Source organism: Melospiza melodia, chromosome 10 (genome assembly GCF_035770615.1).
Source record: "Melospiza melodia melodia isolate bMelMel2 chromosome 10, bMelMel2.pri, whole genome shotgun sequence".
NCBI lineage: Eukaryota > Metazoa > Chordata > Aves > Passeriformes > Passerellidae > Melospiza > Melospiza melodia.
In genome coordinates, this window is record NC_086203.1 from 30511961 (window position 1) to 30526981 (window position 15021).

Below are 15021 nucleotides of genomic sequence, written 5' to 3' on the forward strand. Positions count from 1 at the left end.
ATGTGAAGGAACAGAAATCCTGCTTCTTCCAACTCCAGTTCTGGGTTGATGGTAATGAAAGAAAAATAAAACAATGAAGAGACAGAAAATATTTATCTGGAATACTGAAAAGCCCCGAACAGAGCGCTCTGATTTTAAGGATTTAAAGCTCTGGCTGTGCCTTGCCCTGCCAGTGGCACCATGGGCACCATCCCTGCCCAGCTGCCCGTGGGTCTCTCTGATCTAGACAATCCATGTTTATTCTGAAGGCCCTTCAGAGCTGGCAGGAGCTGGGGGTGCCTGTGTGGAGCTCCCTGGAGGCTGCAGTTGGATTTCAGCTGGTTTTTACCTGGTGGTGCCCAGTTTGGCCACTGGGATGCTGCTGGTGTGCGTGGGGAGCTGGGCAGGGGCAGGAGGAGCCTTCTGCAGGTGTCTGAATGGGCTCTGCCCCTCTGTTTGCAGTTTTGTGGTTTGCAGTCCCTGGCACACCCACTGAAGGACTCTACTCTGTATTTGAACAGAACAGGAGAATTCTACCTGGCACATTTCTATAACTTCATGTTGCTTTTAGACGTCCTGTTAGAAACACTGGTAAAACACCTCATATCTGCTTTTTATACTCCCAGTGATTGAAGCAGCCAGCAGCAGTTAATATTTTATGAACAGTGGAAAAAGATTTAAAATCCAAAAGGTCTCCTTAGGAATATAAGCAATGCAGCGGATTCTGTAGAAGCTCTGCTTGTTGTGGAAGTGCAGAATGTGTTCCTTTTGATTTTGGGTTGGAAAAGCAGCTGTTGGCAAGGTGGAGTACAAAGAGGTGCCACGGATCAAACCTGATATTACTGCCTGACTTTCCTGCTGGTTGCAGAAAGCAGCCCTTGCTCTCCCCTTGCCCTGCTCTCTGTGAGCCAGAGGTGCTGAGCCCTTGCAGTGCAGAGCCTGGGGCAGTACAGTGTTTGATTTTCTGAGGAGGCAGGAGCTGGTGAATACCTGTGGGTGATAAATACTGTGCAGTGCTGGTGAATACCCATAGGGTGATAAATAAACTGGCAGCAGCTGGTTCCCAGCTTTATCTGGGTAACTGGGAGCAGTTGGTTCCGAGTTTTTCTGGGTAACTGGGAGCAGTTGGTTCCCAGTTTTATTGGGGTAACTGGGAGCTGTTGGTTCCCAGTTTTTCTGGGCAACTGGGACCTTTATCTGGGAGCAGCTGGTTCCCAGTTTTATTGGGGTAACTGGGAGATTTATTTGGCCAACTGGGAGCAGCTGGTTCCCAGTTTTTCTGGGTAACTGGAGCCAGTGAAGGACTGTTCCCGTCCCTGTACCTTGTAGGGGAATGTGGTGCAGAACACAGCAAAGCCAAAGCTCAGCTGAAGCCAGGAGCTCTAGCTGCTGCTGCAAGAAGTGCCATGAGTCTGTGAATGTGTGTATTTATCAGAAATTGTTTTTTTCTACAGATCCCACAAATCAGTTATGCCTCAACTGCCCCCGAGTTGAGCGATGACAGGCGCTATGATTTCTTCTCACGGGTGGTTCCTCCAGATTCCTTCCAAGCACAAGCAATGGTGGACATTGTGAAAGCTTTGGGATGGAATTATGTGTCCACTGTGGCATCTGAAGGGAATTATGGAGAAAAAGGAGTGGAGTCCTTCATGCAAATTTCCAGAGAGGCAGGTAGGCCGTGCTGCTCAGCAAGCCATGCGTGTTGTGTTGTGCTCAATGTCATCCTGTGTTCCCAGAGCTCATCTTTGCTCCTAAAGCTGCTCGGCTCTCTGCAATGCTCTGCCACGGCTCCTGGGTGTTGTCGTTCCTAAGCTGCTCGTGGAGGGTCAGACAGTGGGAGCCCTCAGTGGCTTTCAGTCATTTCTGGGGCATTCAGAAACCCTGAGTTGTGCCCAGCTCCTGCTGCTGCCCTGCTCAGCTGTCCTGGTGTGGGCATGGGCACAGGGCAGCTTTGCAAAGGCTGAGCTCCTCTGTGTGTCTCCCCAGGCTGTGAGCTGTGCTGTGAGCCGCTTCCAGCCTGGCTGGTGCCACCGTGGGTGCCAGCTCTCCATGCCAGCCTGGTCTGAGCTTGGGTTTGCTTCGGCATTGCCCTGCCCAGCTCAGTGCAGGGAGCTCAGAACCTTCCCCTGGAGGCCCAGGGGCTGCTGTGTGGGGCGTGGAGCCCCCAGGCCCATGGGACATGCCAGAGCTGGTTGGCAACCCAGACTCACGAGGGTTTGGGGGCTGCAGTGTTTGGAGCTGGTCCCTGTGCTGGGGAGGAGAAACAGCAGAGGATGGGATTCATTGCTGGTGGTCAATGCAAAGGTGTCTCCACAGGCTCTGCAGGCAGAGCCATCAGCAGGGGCAGGGCAGGCTCTGCTGTGCTCCCCAAGTGGGGCTCACAGGTGTCCCCGCCTGGCACTGCCGCAATGAGAGCAGCTCGGTGCCCAGCTCAATGCCCGGGCAGGGCAGGAGCTGCTGTGCCCAGGCTGGTCCCACAGCGCTGGCTCTGTCTGCAGGGACAGCCCCCAAACTGTCCCCAACAGCCCCAACCTGATGGATCCCTGCTGGCAGCACCCGCCAGGGAACAGGCAGGGAAAGTCACTGGGCTGAAAGGAAGGGGCCTGGGACAGGGGGAGCTGGAATTGTTTCCTTATGCTGGTGTCACGGAAGGAACCCACATTTGCATAAATTCTTCTGTTCCTACAAATGCATATTTATGCGGTATTAAAGCAAATGGGTTTGGATTTAATACAGCAGGAAGTGACAAATGCCAGTGCTCATTGGAATTTAAAATTGGCTTTATTTGCAAATATCCACTGTTGCAATCCCATGCCCAAAATGTGTTCCCTGTGTGGAGGGCAGGCTCTGGCTGCAGAGCAGGGTCCCATTTCCTGGACCTGGTGCAGAATGACATTTGTTCCATGAGCTGCCCATGCAGCCAACACCAAACTGAGCCCCTGAGACAGAGCAGAGCCTGCAGAGGCTGCTCCCCTCAGCTCTGTGTGTGCAGGGGATGGAGGTGATGCTGGGGATGAAGGCTCTGACGGGGATGCTCCTAAAGCTCCTCCTCAGAGCCGAGATGGGATAATCTGATCCCTGGCTGCTGCTCAGCTCCCTGTGCCATGCTCTCACAGCTCAGGGGAAGCTCTGACAGGCTTTAATTCCTGGGGCCTCGGGTGCCCCCGGGGAGCCTCAGGGTGGGTATTGATGAAAACTCTGAACAGGGTGGGCTGGGCAGCCTGGCAGGGACTGCCTGGGGCAGTGACAGTGACAGTGACAGGCACCAGCCCTGGGAAGGGCCAGGAAAGGGCTGGGAATGGCACCTGGGGCAGGGATGGGCTGGGAATGGCACCTGGGTGTGACGGTGTTCACAGGGGTCCAAGGATGAGGGAAGAGATGAGGGTCTGACTCCATGTTTCAGAAGGCTGATTTATTATTTTATGATATATATTACATTAAAACTATACTAAAAGAATAGAAGAAAAGGTTTCACCAGAAGGCTGGCTAAGAATAGAAAAGGAAAGAATGATAACAAAGGCTTGTGGCTCGGGCTCTGTCCAAGCCAGCTGACTGTGATTGGCCATTAATTAGAAACAAGCACATCAGACCAATCCCAGATGCACCTGTTGCATCCCACAGCAGCAGATAATCAATGTTTGCATTTTGTTCCTGAGGCCTCTCAGCTTCTCAGGAGGAAAGATCCTAAGGAAAGGCTTTTCCATAAAAGATGTGTGTGACACCCGGGGTCAGGGATGGGCAGGGATGTGCAGGGATGGCAGCACAGTCCCTCCTGGCTCTCCCTGTGCTCCCTTAGCAGCAGGCAGACCAGAGCCCAGCCCAAAGCTGAGCCGTGCCAGAGCTCTCTGCCATCCCCAGGCCCTGTCCCTTGGCACAAGGGCAGCTCTGCTCCATAGGCACCAGCACATCCCCTGGCTCTGCCTGCAGTCTGTAGCAGGTTAATTATCCTGAACACAGAGTTTCATCCAAACCCGTGTCTGATCAGCTGGGATCGTGGGAAATCTGAGGATCAGTGGAAAGTGCTTCCCCTGCTCAGTTTTCAAATATGCTTTGGCACATAAAGACTTTGCTTGATCCTCTGAGTTAATAATTCTTCACAAAGTGACTTTTATTATGAGCACTTCAAGCGAGTTTGAATATGTCATTGTGGCAGGAGATGAAGATTTGAAACATGCTCTGCAGTCTGTGGGATTAATAAATTAGGGGAATGGTCTAATTATGGGAAATCTAAAGGACAATTTCAGATTATTAATGAAACTACTGAATACTTGAATTTCAAAGATTAATTCATCTTTGATTTTTTTTTTTAAAGATTAATCTGTACCAGAAGGTTAATTGCTATCTGCAAGAAATATATATATTGAAGTCGTTAGCAAAAGACCACTTGAATGCCTCCTAACAGATAAATGAAAGATCTGGAGTGCGTTTATGAACGCTCTGCTCTCCCCAAACGGCCCATTGGCACAGCTCAGTGGGTTCTGCTGCTCTGCCCTGCTGGGCTGCAGGATGAGTGTCCCTCCTTGTCCTGCTGTGCTGGGATGGGAGGGCATGGGACGGGATGGGGAGAGCTGGGGAGGATGAGGAGGAGCAGGGAGGGTGGGATGAACTGTTGGATGTTGGGCTGAGCTGCTGGTGCTGCCCAGGACAGAGCAGTGAGGATGAGGAGGAGCAGTGAGGATTTGATGAGCTGTTGGGTGTTGGGCTGAGCAGTTGGAGGATGAGGAGGAGCAGTGAGGATTTGATGAGCTGTTGGGTGTTGGGCTGAGCAGTTGGTGCTGCCCAGGGCAGAGCAGTGAGGATGAGGAGGAGCAGTGAGGATTTGATGAGCTGTTGGATGTGGGGCTGAGCTGTTGGAGGATGAGGAGGAGCAGTGAGGATTTGATGAGCTGTTGGATGCGGGGCTGAGCTGCTGGTGCTGCCCCAGAGCGCCAGGCTGGGCTCAGCTCTCCCCCTGCAGCCCCCAGGCACACCAGTCAGGCTCACCCAGCTCTGAGCTCGGCTTTGGGGCGGCCTCAGCAGAGCCCAGCTCTGGCTGAGCTCTGGGCTCCTTGCAGGGTCACAGAGCCCGGGTGTTGGTGGGTGTGAGGTGCACAGGGGGGGCTTTGGGGAGGTTTGCAGACCCCTCCTGGGGCTCAGTGTGTTCCCCTGTCCTTGGCTGTGCTCAGTCACTCGGCTGTGATGGGAGTAGCCTTTCCTCACTCTCCTGGGATCCTGCTTTCTGGATCAAATGCACAAAAACAAATGGATAAAGCGCTCAGAAAATCGAGTCATTTATATCCAAGCACTTCAAGTGTTTTCCATTTTTCTTCCCACTTTTCCCAAGCACTCAGGCACGTGTCCTTTCAGTGTGCACTGATGTTAAATAACAACATTATGAAATCTATTGTTCTCCCTCCTGTTGTCACATAACAAATGTTTTGGCATTTCAGAACCAGCAGCCGGGAAGGATGGCTGTCTGAGTTTGTAGTGGCTGCACTTCTGTGCCCAGCCTGGCAGGGTTAATGAGGTTTCCTGTTAATTGTGCTGGGCTGGGAGGAGATGCCCTGGCCTTGATCCTCAGGAGTGCTGGGGTTGCAGTGAGAGCCTGGAGGAGTTTCTGAGAGCAGGAGAGCAAAACCTGTCCCTGGGAGTGCTCAGAGCTCTTTGGGACCTGTGGGCAGTGCAGAGGAGGGGCTGAGCCCCCTGAGGGGCTGCCTGGAGCCCAGAGCTCCTCCTGTGCCTGCCTGGGTGCTGCGGTGGTTTCACATCCCCAAACCCTGTGGCTGCAGGGCTGTTCCCTCCTGGGCCTGCCAGGGCTCCTGAGGGGCTGCTCTGCCCCCTGCCAGCACAGGGGGATGAATCCCAGCTCCCTTTGCCCACATCCCTCTCTCTGGGACTGCACAGGCTGAGTCGGCACCAAACACAGGCGCACTGGTAAAGAGCTCGAGTTAAAACCACATCCAGTCCTTGGTGCCTGGTGATAGAGGTATTTCCTTACCTTAAAACCAAATCCAGCCATTAGTGCCTAGAGTTAGAGGCATTTCCTTCCCTTTAACCACATCCAGTCCTTGGTGCCTGGTGATAGAGGTATTTCCTTACCTTTTGCCATCATGGGGGATCAGTTCCTGGTGTGGATTTCCAGGGTTGTGGGTTCAGAGCTGTGTCTACACCTGTCAGCTCTAGCTGCAGGCAGCCCTGGAGACCCTTTGGGTTTGGTTACAATGCATTCTATACTTTTCTTTTGGTTACATTGCATTCTAGCCTTTTCTTTTGGTTACGCTGCATTAGATACTTCTCTTTGCTGAGCATCTTCATACAGCAGAACCAATCTATACTTTAACTATTACCTATAGCCCATCATAACTGCTGTAATTACCATACTCATGTTACTGGTCTCCAGTCACTAAAAGTCAGTACATTACAGTTTGAGCTAGAAGTTGGTTTTCAGTTTTCTTGCAGTGGAAAATTCAGAAACCTTTTTTCCCCTTGCCACATTTGCTGCCTTGTTTGCCTGTGCTCTCTTTCTGCTTGGTAAAAACATCTTCTTGTTTGGGGTGGGTTCATCCTTTGCTCTAAGCCATAAAACCCCCTTCTAACTAACATAAAATACCTTTTGCCTCCTTGGTTATCCAGTGAGACTGGCTCAGCAATTCTTGTCTTCTAGGGCAAAACTTGCTTTCATTTATAGTCTTCAGATGCTACATTCAAAAATCTTTCTGCCAAGCACACGTATCTGTGAGACTTTCTTGTCAAACTTTCATCCTTCCCAACAACTGGGCATCAGGGGGCTGTGAGGAAATGGGGGCACAGTTTGTTACTGGGAATTAGGGGAGATGGGGAGGAAATGGACACACAGTTTGGTACTGGGCATTAGGGAGCTTGAGGAAAAGATGCCCTTGAATCCTGGGGAGGAGAAGGGGAAAGGAGAGTTTGGGGTTAGAGAACAATAAGAGGAACAAGTCTGGGGAAAGAGCAAGGGAGGAACGGGGCTGAGGAGAGGGAGGATGAAAAGCTGCAGAACAAAGGTGATACCAGTGGATGGGGTTGCAGAGATTGAGCCATGACTGGGAAAAATGTCCACGAGTAAGGAAGCTTTGCAAGGGAGTGAGTGGGCTGGAAAATCACATTGGTTTAATCCCAAAAAAACCTGATTTCAGGAGCAGAATTGATTTGATTGTGAAAATTTAAAACTTCTGGAAGATAAGGCAGGGATTCTGCCACAGGTCTCTGTTTCGTGGGGCAGGGAAAGCAGCCTTCCCAGAGGTTTGGTGTGAGCCCTGCTCCTCATTGCTCCTCAGCTGGCTCTGCCCAGGGTCCCTCGGTGTCCTGCTGCTCTGGAGCAGGCAGGGACCAGCCCAGTGCTCCCGGGACAGGGGTTTGCTCATTTACCATCATTTCCAGGGCCTGCCTTCCTGCAGGCTGCCAGGCTGGGCTGCTCAGGCTCTCCAGAGAGCTGGGCTCCTGCTGCAGCAGCACCCAGGGGCTGGGGCTGGCTGAGCTCACGGTGCTCTGAGCCCAACCCCAGCAGCTTTCTGCTTAAAACCCGAGGGATTTCACTGAAATGCTCGTGTTGGAGAGCAGGGTGCAGATGTAGAGCAGCAGGGAGCTTTGTCTGACAGCTCTTCACCGGCATTTCATTGCTGTTTGTGTATTTCTTTTAAAGCCAATTTTATGTCCAGGCTAAAGCAAGTCTAGACAGATTGTCTAAAAACTTTTATTGGCTAATTAAGATTATACTGCTGGTATATCACTGCTGGAGAGCAGGGACTCTGCTTAAGGAATGGCCTCTGTTTTTGCAGCCTGTGCCTTTTGCCAGGTTCTCCTTTGTGCCTTGGGAAGGCTTTTTTCATATCTGTTTCAGTGTCCAAAGCAAATGCCACTTGGAGTCTCATGTTTGAGCACCTGAGCCTGGATCAGGGAACCAGAGCCCCGTGGTTTTGTGCCAGAGCCCTGAGCACTGGTGGCTCTGTGCAGGCAGGGGGATCCCTGCCAGTCCTGGCCTCGGTGTCTGAGCCAGGCGGGACAGGGTGGCCCTGGGAGTCTCATCCCTCTGGCTTTCAGTGGCATCGATCTGATGGTTTTTATTGATCTCTGAGGTTGCTGAGGTTCCTGAGCCCAGTTCTGCATCCCCAGTCACACACCCAGCCTGTCCCTGTCCCTGGTCCCAGTTCTGCCCCCACACCCAGCCTGTCCCTGTCCCTGGTCCCAGAGCTGGTTCCACAGGAACCCAGCCTGTCCCTGGTCCCAGTTCTGCCCCCACACCCAGCCTGTCCCCATCCCCAGCCCCATCCGTGCCTCCCATCAGCACTGAGCTCCCTCCCTGTCTGCAGCCACTCTCTGCTTTCCCCTGCAATCTCAGCAGCCTCCCCAGCATGACAAGCAAAGCGTTTTCTTTTTCTGGCTCCTCAGCTCGAGCAGGTCTCAGAGCAAACCTGTGCAGTTTTGTCAGCTTCAGAAGCCTTTCTGTGAGCAGAATGCTATTGATTAAACTCTAACAGCATCTTTCTCTCCGAAAGGAGCTGGGAATCACAAACATCAGAGACGGCAGAGATCTCATTTGGATGTCATTAGTGCTGAGCTGCTTTTCAGTTCAGCAGGTGAATGTGCGCAGGTGTGCCAGCAGCTGCCCCTGAGTGCAGCATTTCCTGCAGCCACCAAGGGCTGGGGACGCCTGGGAGCTGCTGTGCAGCCCTGTGCTCTGCTCACTCGTGCAGGAACTGATCCCAGCCCCAGCAGCTCTCGCTGTGTCCCACCCAGCCAGGCCACGGCGATTGTGCTGCTCGTGGGGGGAAATCCAGGGGGGAAATGCTCCCCCAGCTCAGCTCTGCCTTCTGGGCTTGGCAATGGGCTGGGAGGGCAGGGGCTGGGCTGGGGGCTGGGCTGCCCCAGGGCAGGGGGTGTCGGGCTCCCCACAATGGATTTGGGGCTCCCCACAATGGATTTGGGGCTCCCCACAATGGATTTGGGCTGCCTGGAGCCCCTGCAATGGTTTTGGGGCTGCCTGGGCCTCCTCAGCTGTTTGCTGGCTTTTTCCTTTGCTGTGCCAGTCCTGCTTTGCCCTTGCAGGGCACTGGGTGCAAACCCAAATTTCCCCACGGGGTCTGGTGTTGGAGGTGGGTCCTGTGGGGTCGGGCTGGCTGTGGATGTCTTGTCACAACATTGATTTCTGGGGTTGTTGCTGAAGAGGAGGAGGAGGAAGGGGGGAATTGCTGCACAGTGGTGCTTGTCCCCTGCCAGTGTGTGCAGAGGAGCTGGAATTGCCCAGCCCTGGACAGAGCCAGGCTGTGCTGGAGGTGTGTGATGCTCCCCAGGGACAGCAGCGTGTTCGGAGAGCACATTGCACTGAAACTTGATTACAGACAGCAGCTCAGTAGTTCTGATAAAATCATTAATCTAATTCTTGTCTAATTTTTCCATTCTTCATTCACCATTACAACCATCCCACATTGCTTTCAGGCTGCTGTGGAGGCTGATTAAATTGCAAAGCAGACTTTTAAATGAAAGGATCCATATCTGGCTGCACTCATTATCAGCTCCAAGAAATGAAATGTGCCCTCAGTGATTTGCTGTGCAGCAAAGGCAGCAGGCCCTGGCAGACAAAGGGCAGGGGGCAGGTGAGGAGGGGCAGAGCCCGAGGTGCCAGCCCAGCCCAGCCCAGCTCCCTGTGCCTGCAGCAGCTCTGGCAGCACCTGGGGATGCTCAGGTGTGGTGGTGTTCACAGGGGTCTGAGGGTGGGGGAAGACATGAGGATCTGACTCCATGTTCCAGAAGGCTGATTTATTATTTTATGATATATATTACATTAAAACTACACTAGAAGAATAGAAGAAAATGTTTCATCAGAAGGCTGGCTAAGAATACAGTAGAAAGCAATGATAACAAAGGTTTGTGTGTTGGACAGAGAGTCAGAGCCAGCTGACTGTGACTGGCCATTAATTAGGAACAACCACATGAGCCCAATCCCAGATGCACCTGTTGCATTCCACAGCAGCAGATAACCATTGTTTGCATTTTGTCCCTGAGGCCTCCCAGCTTCTCAGGAGAAATCCTAAGGAAAGGATTTTCCATGAAAGATGTGTGTGACACTCAGGGAAGCTGCAATCCCAGAGAACAGAGCCTGGGAGCTGTTCCTGGCACACAAGGGCTGTTCACTTCCATTGCACAGATTGCAAGGGGGCTGTGGGTGGGATTCCCTCACTGCTCGGGGGGGTTCAGCAGCCTCTGCCCTTGGAGCCCGAGGGAAACACAGCAAGTTGTTTTCTGGCACGGGAACTTTCAGGCTCGTGCTTTAATTGTGCTCTGGGTTGGTGAAGTCTGCAAAGCCTTTCAAGGGCAATGCTGAGCTCTCTCCTTGCATGAGTGATCCCCAAGACAAGCTCCTTTCCACTTCCTTGCTTCTCTGCTTTTTCCTTTTCATGAGATTTGGGGAGGTTTTGAATTAGAAAAGAAAAGGAAGGGTGGAGAGTGGTTTGGCACATGCACAGTCACTGATGGACAGAGACAGCTCTGCCACAACAGCATCCAGTAATGATCTGAATAAAGAAAAGGTAATTAAAACCACACACCTCTAAAACTTTATTTTCACATATGTCTGAAAAGTTGTGAACACCTCCTGGAGTCAAACTGGCCCTAAAGATGTTTCCAGCAGTATTTGAAATGGAAAATGCAAACCGCAGCTCTTACCTGTGTTCCTTAACATGTAATTGTTATTTATTCTGCACATATAGAGATGTATAACTCGGTAGCTTTACATAATCTTCTTCTGGCTGGTGTTAATTGAATTACTCATGCTCTTGGAATGCTAAAAAGATTTGCCTGTGGGAATTTCTCTTCAGTTGTGAGTCAACAGTCAATTCTCTGGATTTTGTTTTAGTCAGTGGCTCTTTATTAGAATAAACAAGATTACTGGCAGGGAAATGTTCAGTGTGCTGGCATTGAAGGGAGAGGGGGAGTGCCCAGGTGAGGATGGAGGTGAGCAGGGCTGGGTTGGGCTGGGGCACAGGGATGGTTCTTGTGGGGCTGGGGAGGAGGATGATGGCCCTGGGGAGGATGATTGTCGCTTTGATTTTATAAGATTTTTTAAGCCTTCTGATGTTGACATTCATGTAGCGAACTTTCTCACACGATTTCTGTAAAAAACTCATTGTTTTGCATCCTTTTATGGAGGAGGAGAGAGTTGATGGACTGTTGGTGTGTCCAGTGTCATTGGAGAGGTGGCACTGTCGCCCTCCAATCCGCTAGCACTCTTGGAAATCTATAAATGCTGGAGTCAGAAAATAAACTTCCCTTTTTCTTTACTTTGAGAACAGCGGCGTGAGCTTGTGTTCTTTGTGTTTTATAGTGACAGATGATGATGTCCCTGGGGAGGATGATGATGATGATGATGATGTCCCTGCCCTGTGGCCCTGGGGAGGATGATGATGATGATGATGTCCCTGCCCCATGGAGGATGCTGCAGGATGAAGCTGGGAAACGCCAGTTTGACCAAGGGAGTTCTGGGGCAGTGTTGGCCCCTTTTGTACCTTTTCAGACCAGGTGTGACTCAGCCAAACCACCCACGGGGATTTATTTGTGGCCTGCTGGTTTCAGGCTGGGCTGTGTGCAGGCAAGTGAGAATGAGATCCCAGAAAGGAAAACAAGGGTTCTGTCTGGGCAGGGTTGATTCAGGACAGTTAAAGGATACAGAATAATGGGAGAAAGGATGGCAGATGCACCAAGGTAATTTCAAGCCTATCTCCCCATGCTGGGTTCTTCTGCTAAGCTGGTGTCCACGGGCAGGAGAGAGGCAGAAATTCCAGTCCCAGGCCAGCTCTGCGTTCTGCAGCTGCCCGGTGCCATCTGAGTGTAGAGCAGCAGGATTTCTGCCTTGGTGTGAAACAATCAGACCCTTCTGCGTTGCTGGGCCCTTCTGCTGAGAAAAGAACAGGTCTGTGAGTTTGCCTGGCGAGCTGGACGAGCCTGGGACGTTTGTTCCAATTTGGTTTTTATAGCTCTGGAGGGACACGGTGACCAAGCAAGGCACAGACATTTCCATTTATGTTCTCCAAAAATAGTGGGAGGCAGCATGTGCTTCTGTACCAGAGGGATTATGTAGGTCAGCCTGCTTCTGAACCTGTTATTAAAAGTGACACTGCCAAAGAAAAATCAACAGAAAATACAAGGAGCTTTGAGTGAGGGCATCACGGGTCCCCAGAGTGTGTTCCATCCCCAGAGGGTTCCAGTGCTCAGCACTGTGCTTTCCTCACCTCTCCTGCACACCCTCCCCCAAATGGGGCTGCTGAAACCCCAGCTGCCATTCACCTGAAACAAAGAGATGTGGGAAAGTGGCATGAAAATGGCTAACTGCCATAATGCCCGTCATTTGCGGGAAATTCAGTGTGATTTTTGTGAATTATCTTTCATTTTCCTCGATGGCTGGGCTTGGAAGACCTCTGCAGCCTTTGGAAAATGTTCTGCCTTTTCTGAGAGCACTCAGGAGCCTGGAGGGGTGATGGGGCTGAGGGAGCCCTGGAGGCAGGGACGGGCTGGGGATGCAGGGGTGTGGAGGTGTTTGCAGGGGTGCCAGGGTGAGGGAAGAGATGAGAATCTGACTCCATGTTTCAGAAGGCTGATTTATTATTTTATATTTTATGACATATATTATATTAAAAGAAAATGATATATTAGAACTATACTAAAGGAATAGAAGAAATTATTTCATCAGAAGGCTGGCAAGGAATAGAAAGGAATTGAATGATAACAAAAGCTTGTGACTCTGAGAGTCTGAGCCAGCTCCCTGTGATTGGCCATTAATTAGAAACAACCACATGGACCAATCACAGATGCACCTGTTGCATCCCACAGCAGCAGATAACCATTGTTTTTCTTTTCCTCTGAGGCTTCTCAGGAGAAAAATACTGGCAAAAGGGATTTTTCATAAAATATCATGGCGACACAGGGGTGAGGACAGGGGATGAAGGCAGAGCAGCTCCTCTCATCTGGGGCCGCTCGTGGGTAACGGAGGCTGCTTGGGTGGGTGCTAGAGCAGTATGGAAACCGTTCAGGAATGGTCAGGAAGTGCTGAAGTTTGGAGCTGTAATTCCATGATTTACAAGCTCATGAGACACTGTTGGTGTCCCCGCTCTCTGAGGAGCAGCAGCCCCTCCCTGCCCCACTGAGAGGTGTAATTAGTGCCGTGCACACCTTAACGAGCCAAACTGTGTGCACTTCCCTTCTCCATCACGTTGGGTTCTCCCCCCGGATTTCTCTCTCCTGATTTTGTGTTGCTCATCCTAATTTGCCATGGAAACAGGAGAGCTCTGAATTTTATTGCCAGCACATCTTCTGTCCAGACAGGGTTAGAGCTGGCTGCACCAACCACCACTTTTCAGGTGATTGGAGAACCTTGATATGAAATTATGGGTGTTTTGCTATTTAAGTTTGAGTTCTGTTTCTGTCAAATGAAGGGAGAGAGAGCCAGAGAGAAATTTTGTCTGCAGCCAAGATGAAATCCTCCCTGAAATAGGAGGCACAAGTGGCACCTGCAGTAAAATCTCTGGGACTGAACCCATCCAAGCACTCCAGGGGCAGGGGCTGACCCTGGGAGTCATTTCCAGCTGTTAGAAGCTGGGTAATTTCACTGCACTGCTGCTCCAGCTGGCAGGCAAAAATCCAGACACAGCCACTAGAATGTGGAAGTGACTGCCACCAGGTTCAACCTTTTCACCTTGGACAACCTCATGATAAATTGGAAGTGATTCAGGACTTGTCAGGCTCCCAGCTGGAGCCTAAAAAGGGTTTGCTTTTTACTTACTCTAATGGATTTCTCTCTTTTTTAAAAATCTATTTTAAAGCTTTTACATTTTTTCCCAAGGAAATAATTTCTGCTGGTGCAGGAGCATGGCAAACACTGTGTAGCAGCCAGGTCAGGCACGGCAACAAGGAGCAAACCCCTGGCACAGAGAGGTGCAGGTGGGCTCCAGGAGGCTCCTCCTGAAGGTTTGTAGGGCTGGGAGGTGCTTTTGTTGGACATCCATCCATCCATCCATCCATCCATCCATCCATCCATCCATCCATCCATCCATCCATCCATCCATCCATCCATCCATCCATCCATCCATCCATCCATCCACTCATTGTAGGGGAATAGAACATAAGAAAATAATCTCACCCCTAAGGAGCTGCAGCTGGGCCAATTATCAAACATTAGGGACAGACCTGACTTTACCAGGCCACAGCTGTACCCAGTGAGAAGCAGATGCTATAAAGAGTGGGGTGCTGTTGAGAAGGGAACTGGTGTCAGTTGGCTGCTGTGTGAAGGAGAAAGAGTCAGAGCTCTGAGGAGCTGCCCACCAGAAACACCAAGCAGGTGTGCCTATTTTCTCCTCTCTGGTTTAGTTTTTCCTCTCTGGTCTAGTTTTTCCACTCTGGTTTAGTTTTACTCTCTAGTTAGTTTTTCCTCTCTGGTTCAGTTTTCCTCTCTGGTTCAGTTTTCCTCTCTGGTTCAGGTTTTCTCTCTGGTTTAGTTTTTCTCTCTAGTTATCTTTCCCTCTCTGGTTTAGTTTTCCTCTCTGGTTTCCTCTCTGTCCCTCCCCAGTTTCAGCAGCACTGCCAGGCTGCTCTGGATAAGCAGTGCCTCCCTGTGTGCCCCTGCAGGTTTGAAGCAGACTCTCCCTCCCTGCTCTGGCTGTCCGGGTGACTCTCAGCGCACCCAAAGGCAGAGCTGGCTCAGGGGTTGCTGATCCCCCAGCAGCGTGAGGGCATTGCCAGGGCAGCGTTTCAGCATCCCTGGGGCCGCAGGCATGGCACGAGCTGTGCTCAAGGAGATGTTCTCTCTCCTTTGACCCTCCCTCTCCTGAATCTCCCCTTGGTTTTGTTCCTCTTCTCTCTGTGCAGAGCAGCCCCTGGCCCTGAGAGGGCTCAGCCCTGAGTGCCCGGGGCTCTGTTCCCTCCTCCAGCACCTGCCCCAGGTGTCGCTGTCTGGGTGGAACAGGGATGCTCCTGGGGCCGCTTCTGTGCCTGCTGCTCTGTGAGGAGCTGCTGTCACTGTCTCTGCCCCTGCCTCTAGACATTTAATGTGCAAGT

General features: G+C 51.4%; 1 protein-coding gene across 5 annotated transcripts in view; it reads left to right on the plus strand.

Annotated features, from left to right (window-relative positions):
• Nucleotides 1-15021, plus strand: part of GRM7 (glutamate metabotropic receptor 7) — a 159137-nt gene that overhangs the window by 65378 nt on the left and 78738 nt on the right. For all 5 annotated transcript variants that reach the window (XR_010028865.1, XR_010028866.1, XM_063165058.1 and 2 more), the window contains exon 2: nt 1434-1650. Coding sequence is in view for 3 of the 5 variants with exons in the window: in XM_063165058.1 (XP_063021128.1) it covers nt 1434-1650 (217 nt within the window). In the remaining 2 variants the exon portion in view is untranslated. The remainder of the gene's footprint in view (nt 1-1433; nt 1651-15021) is intronic.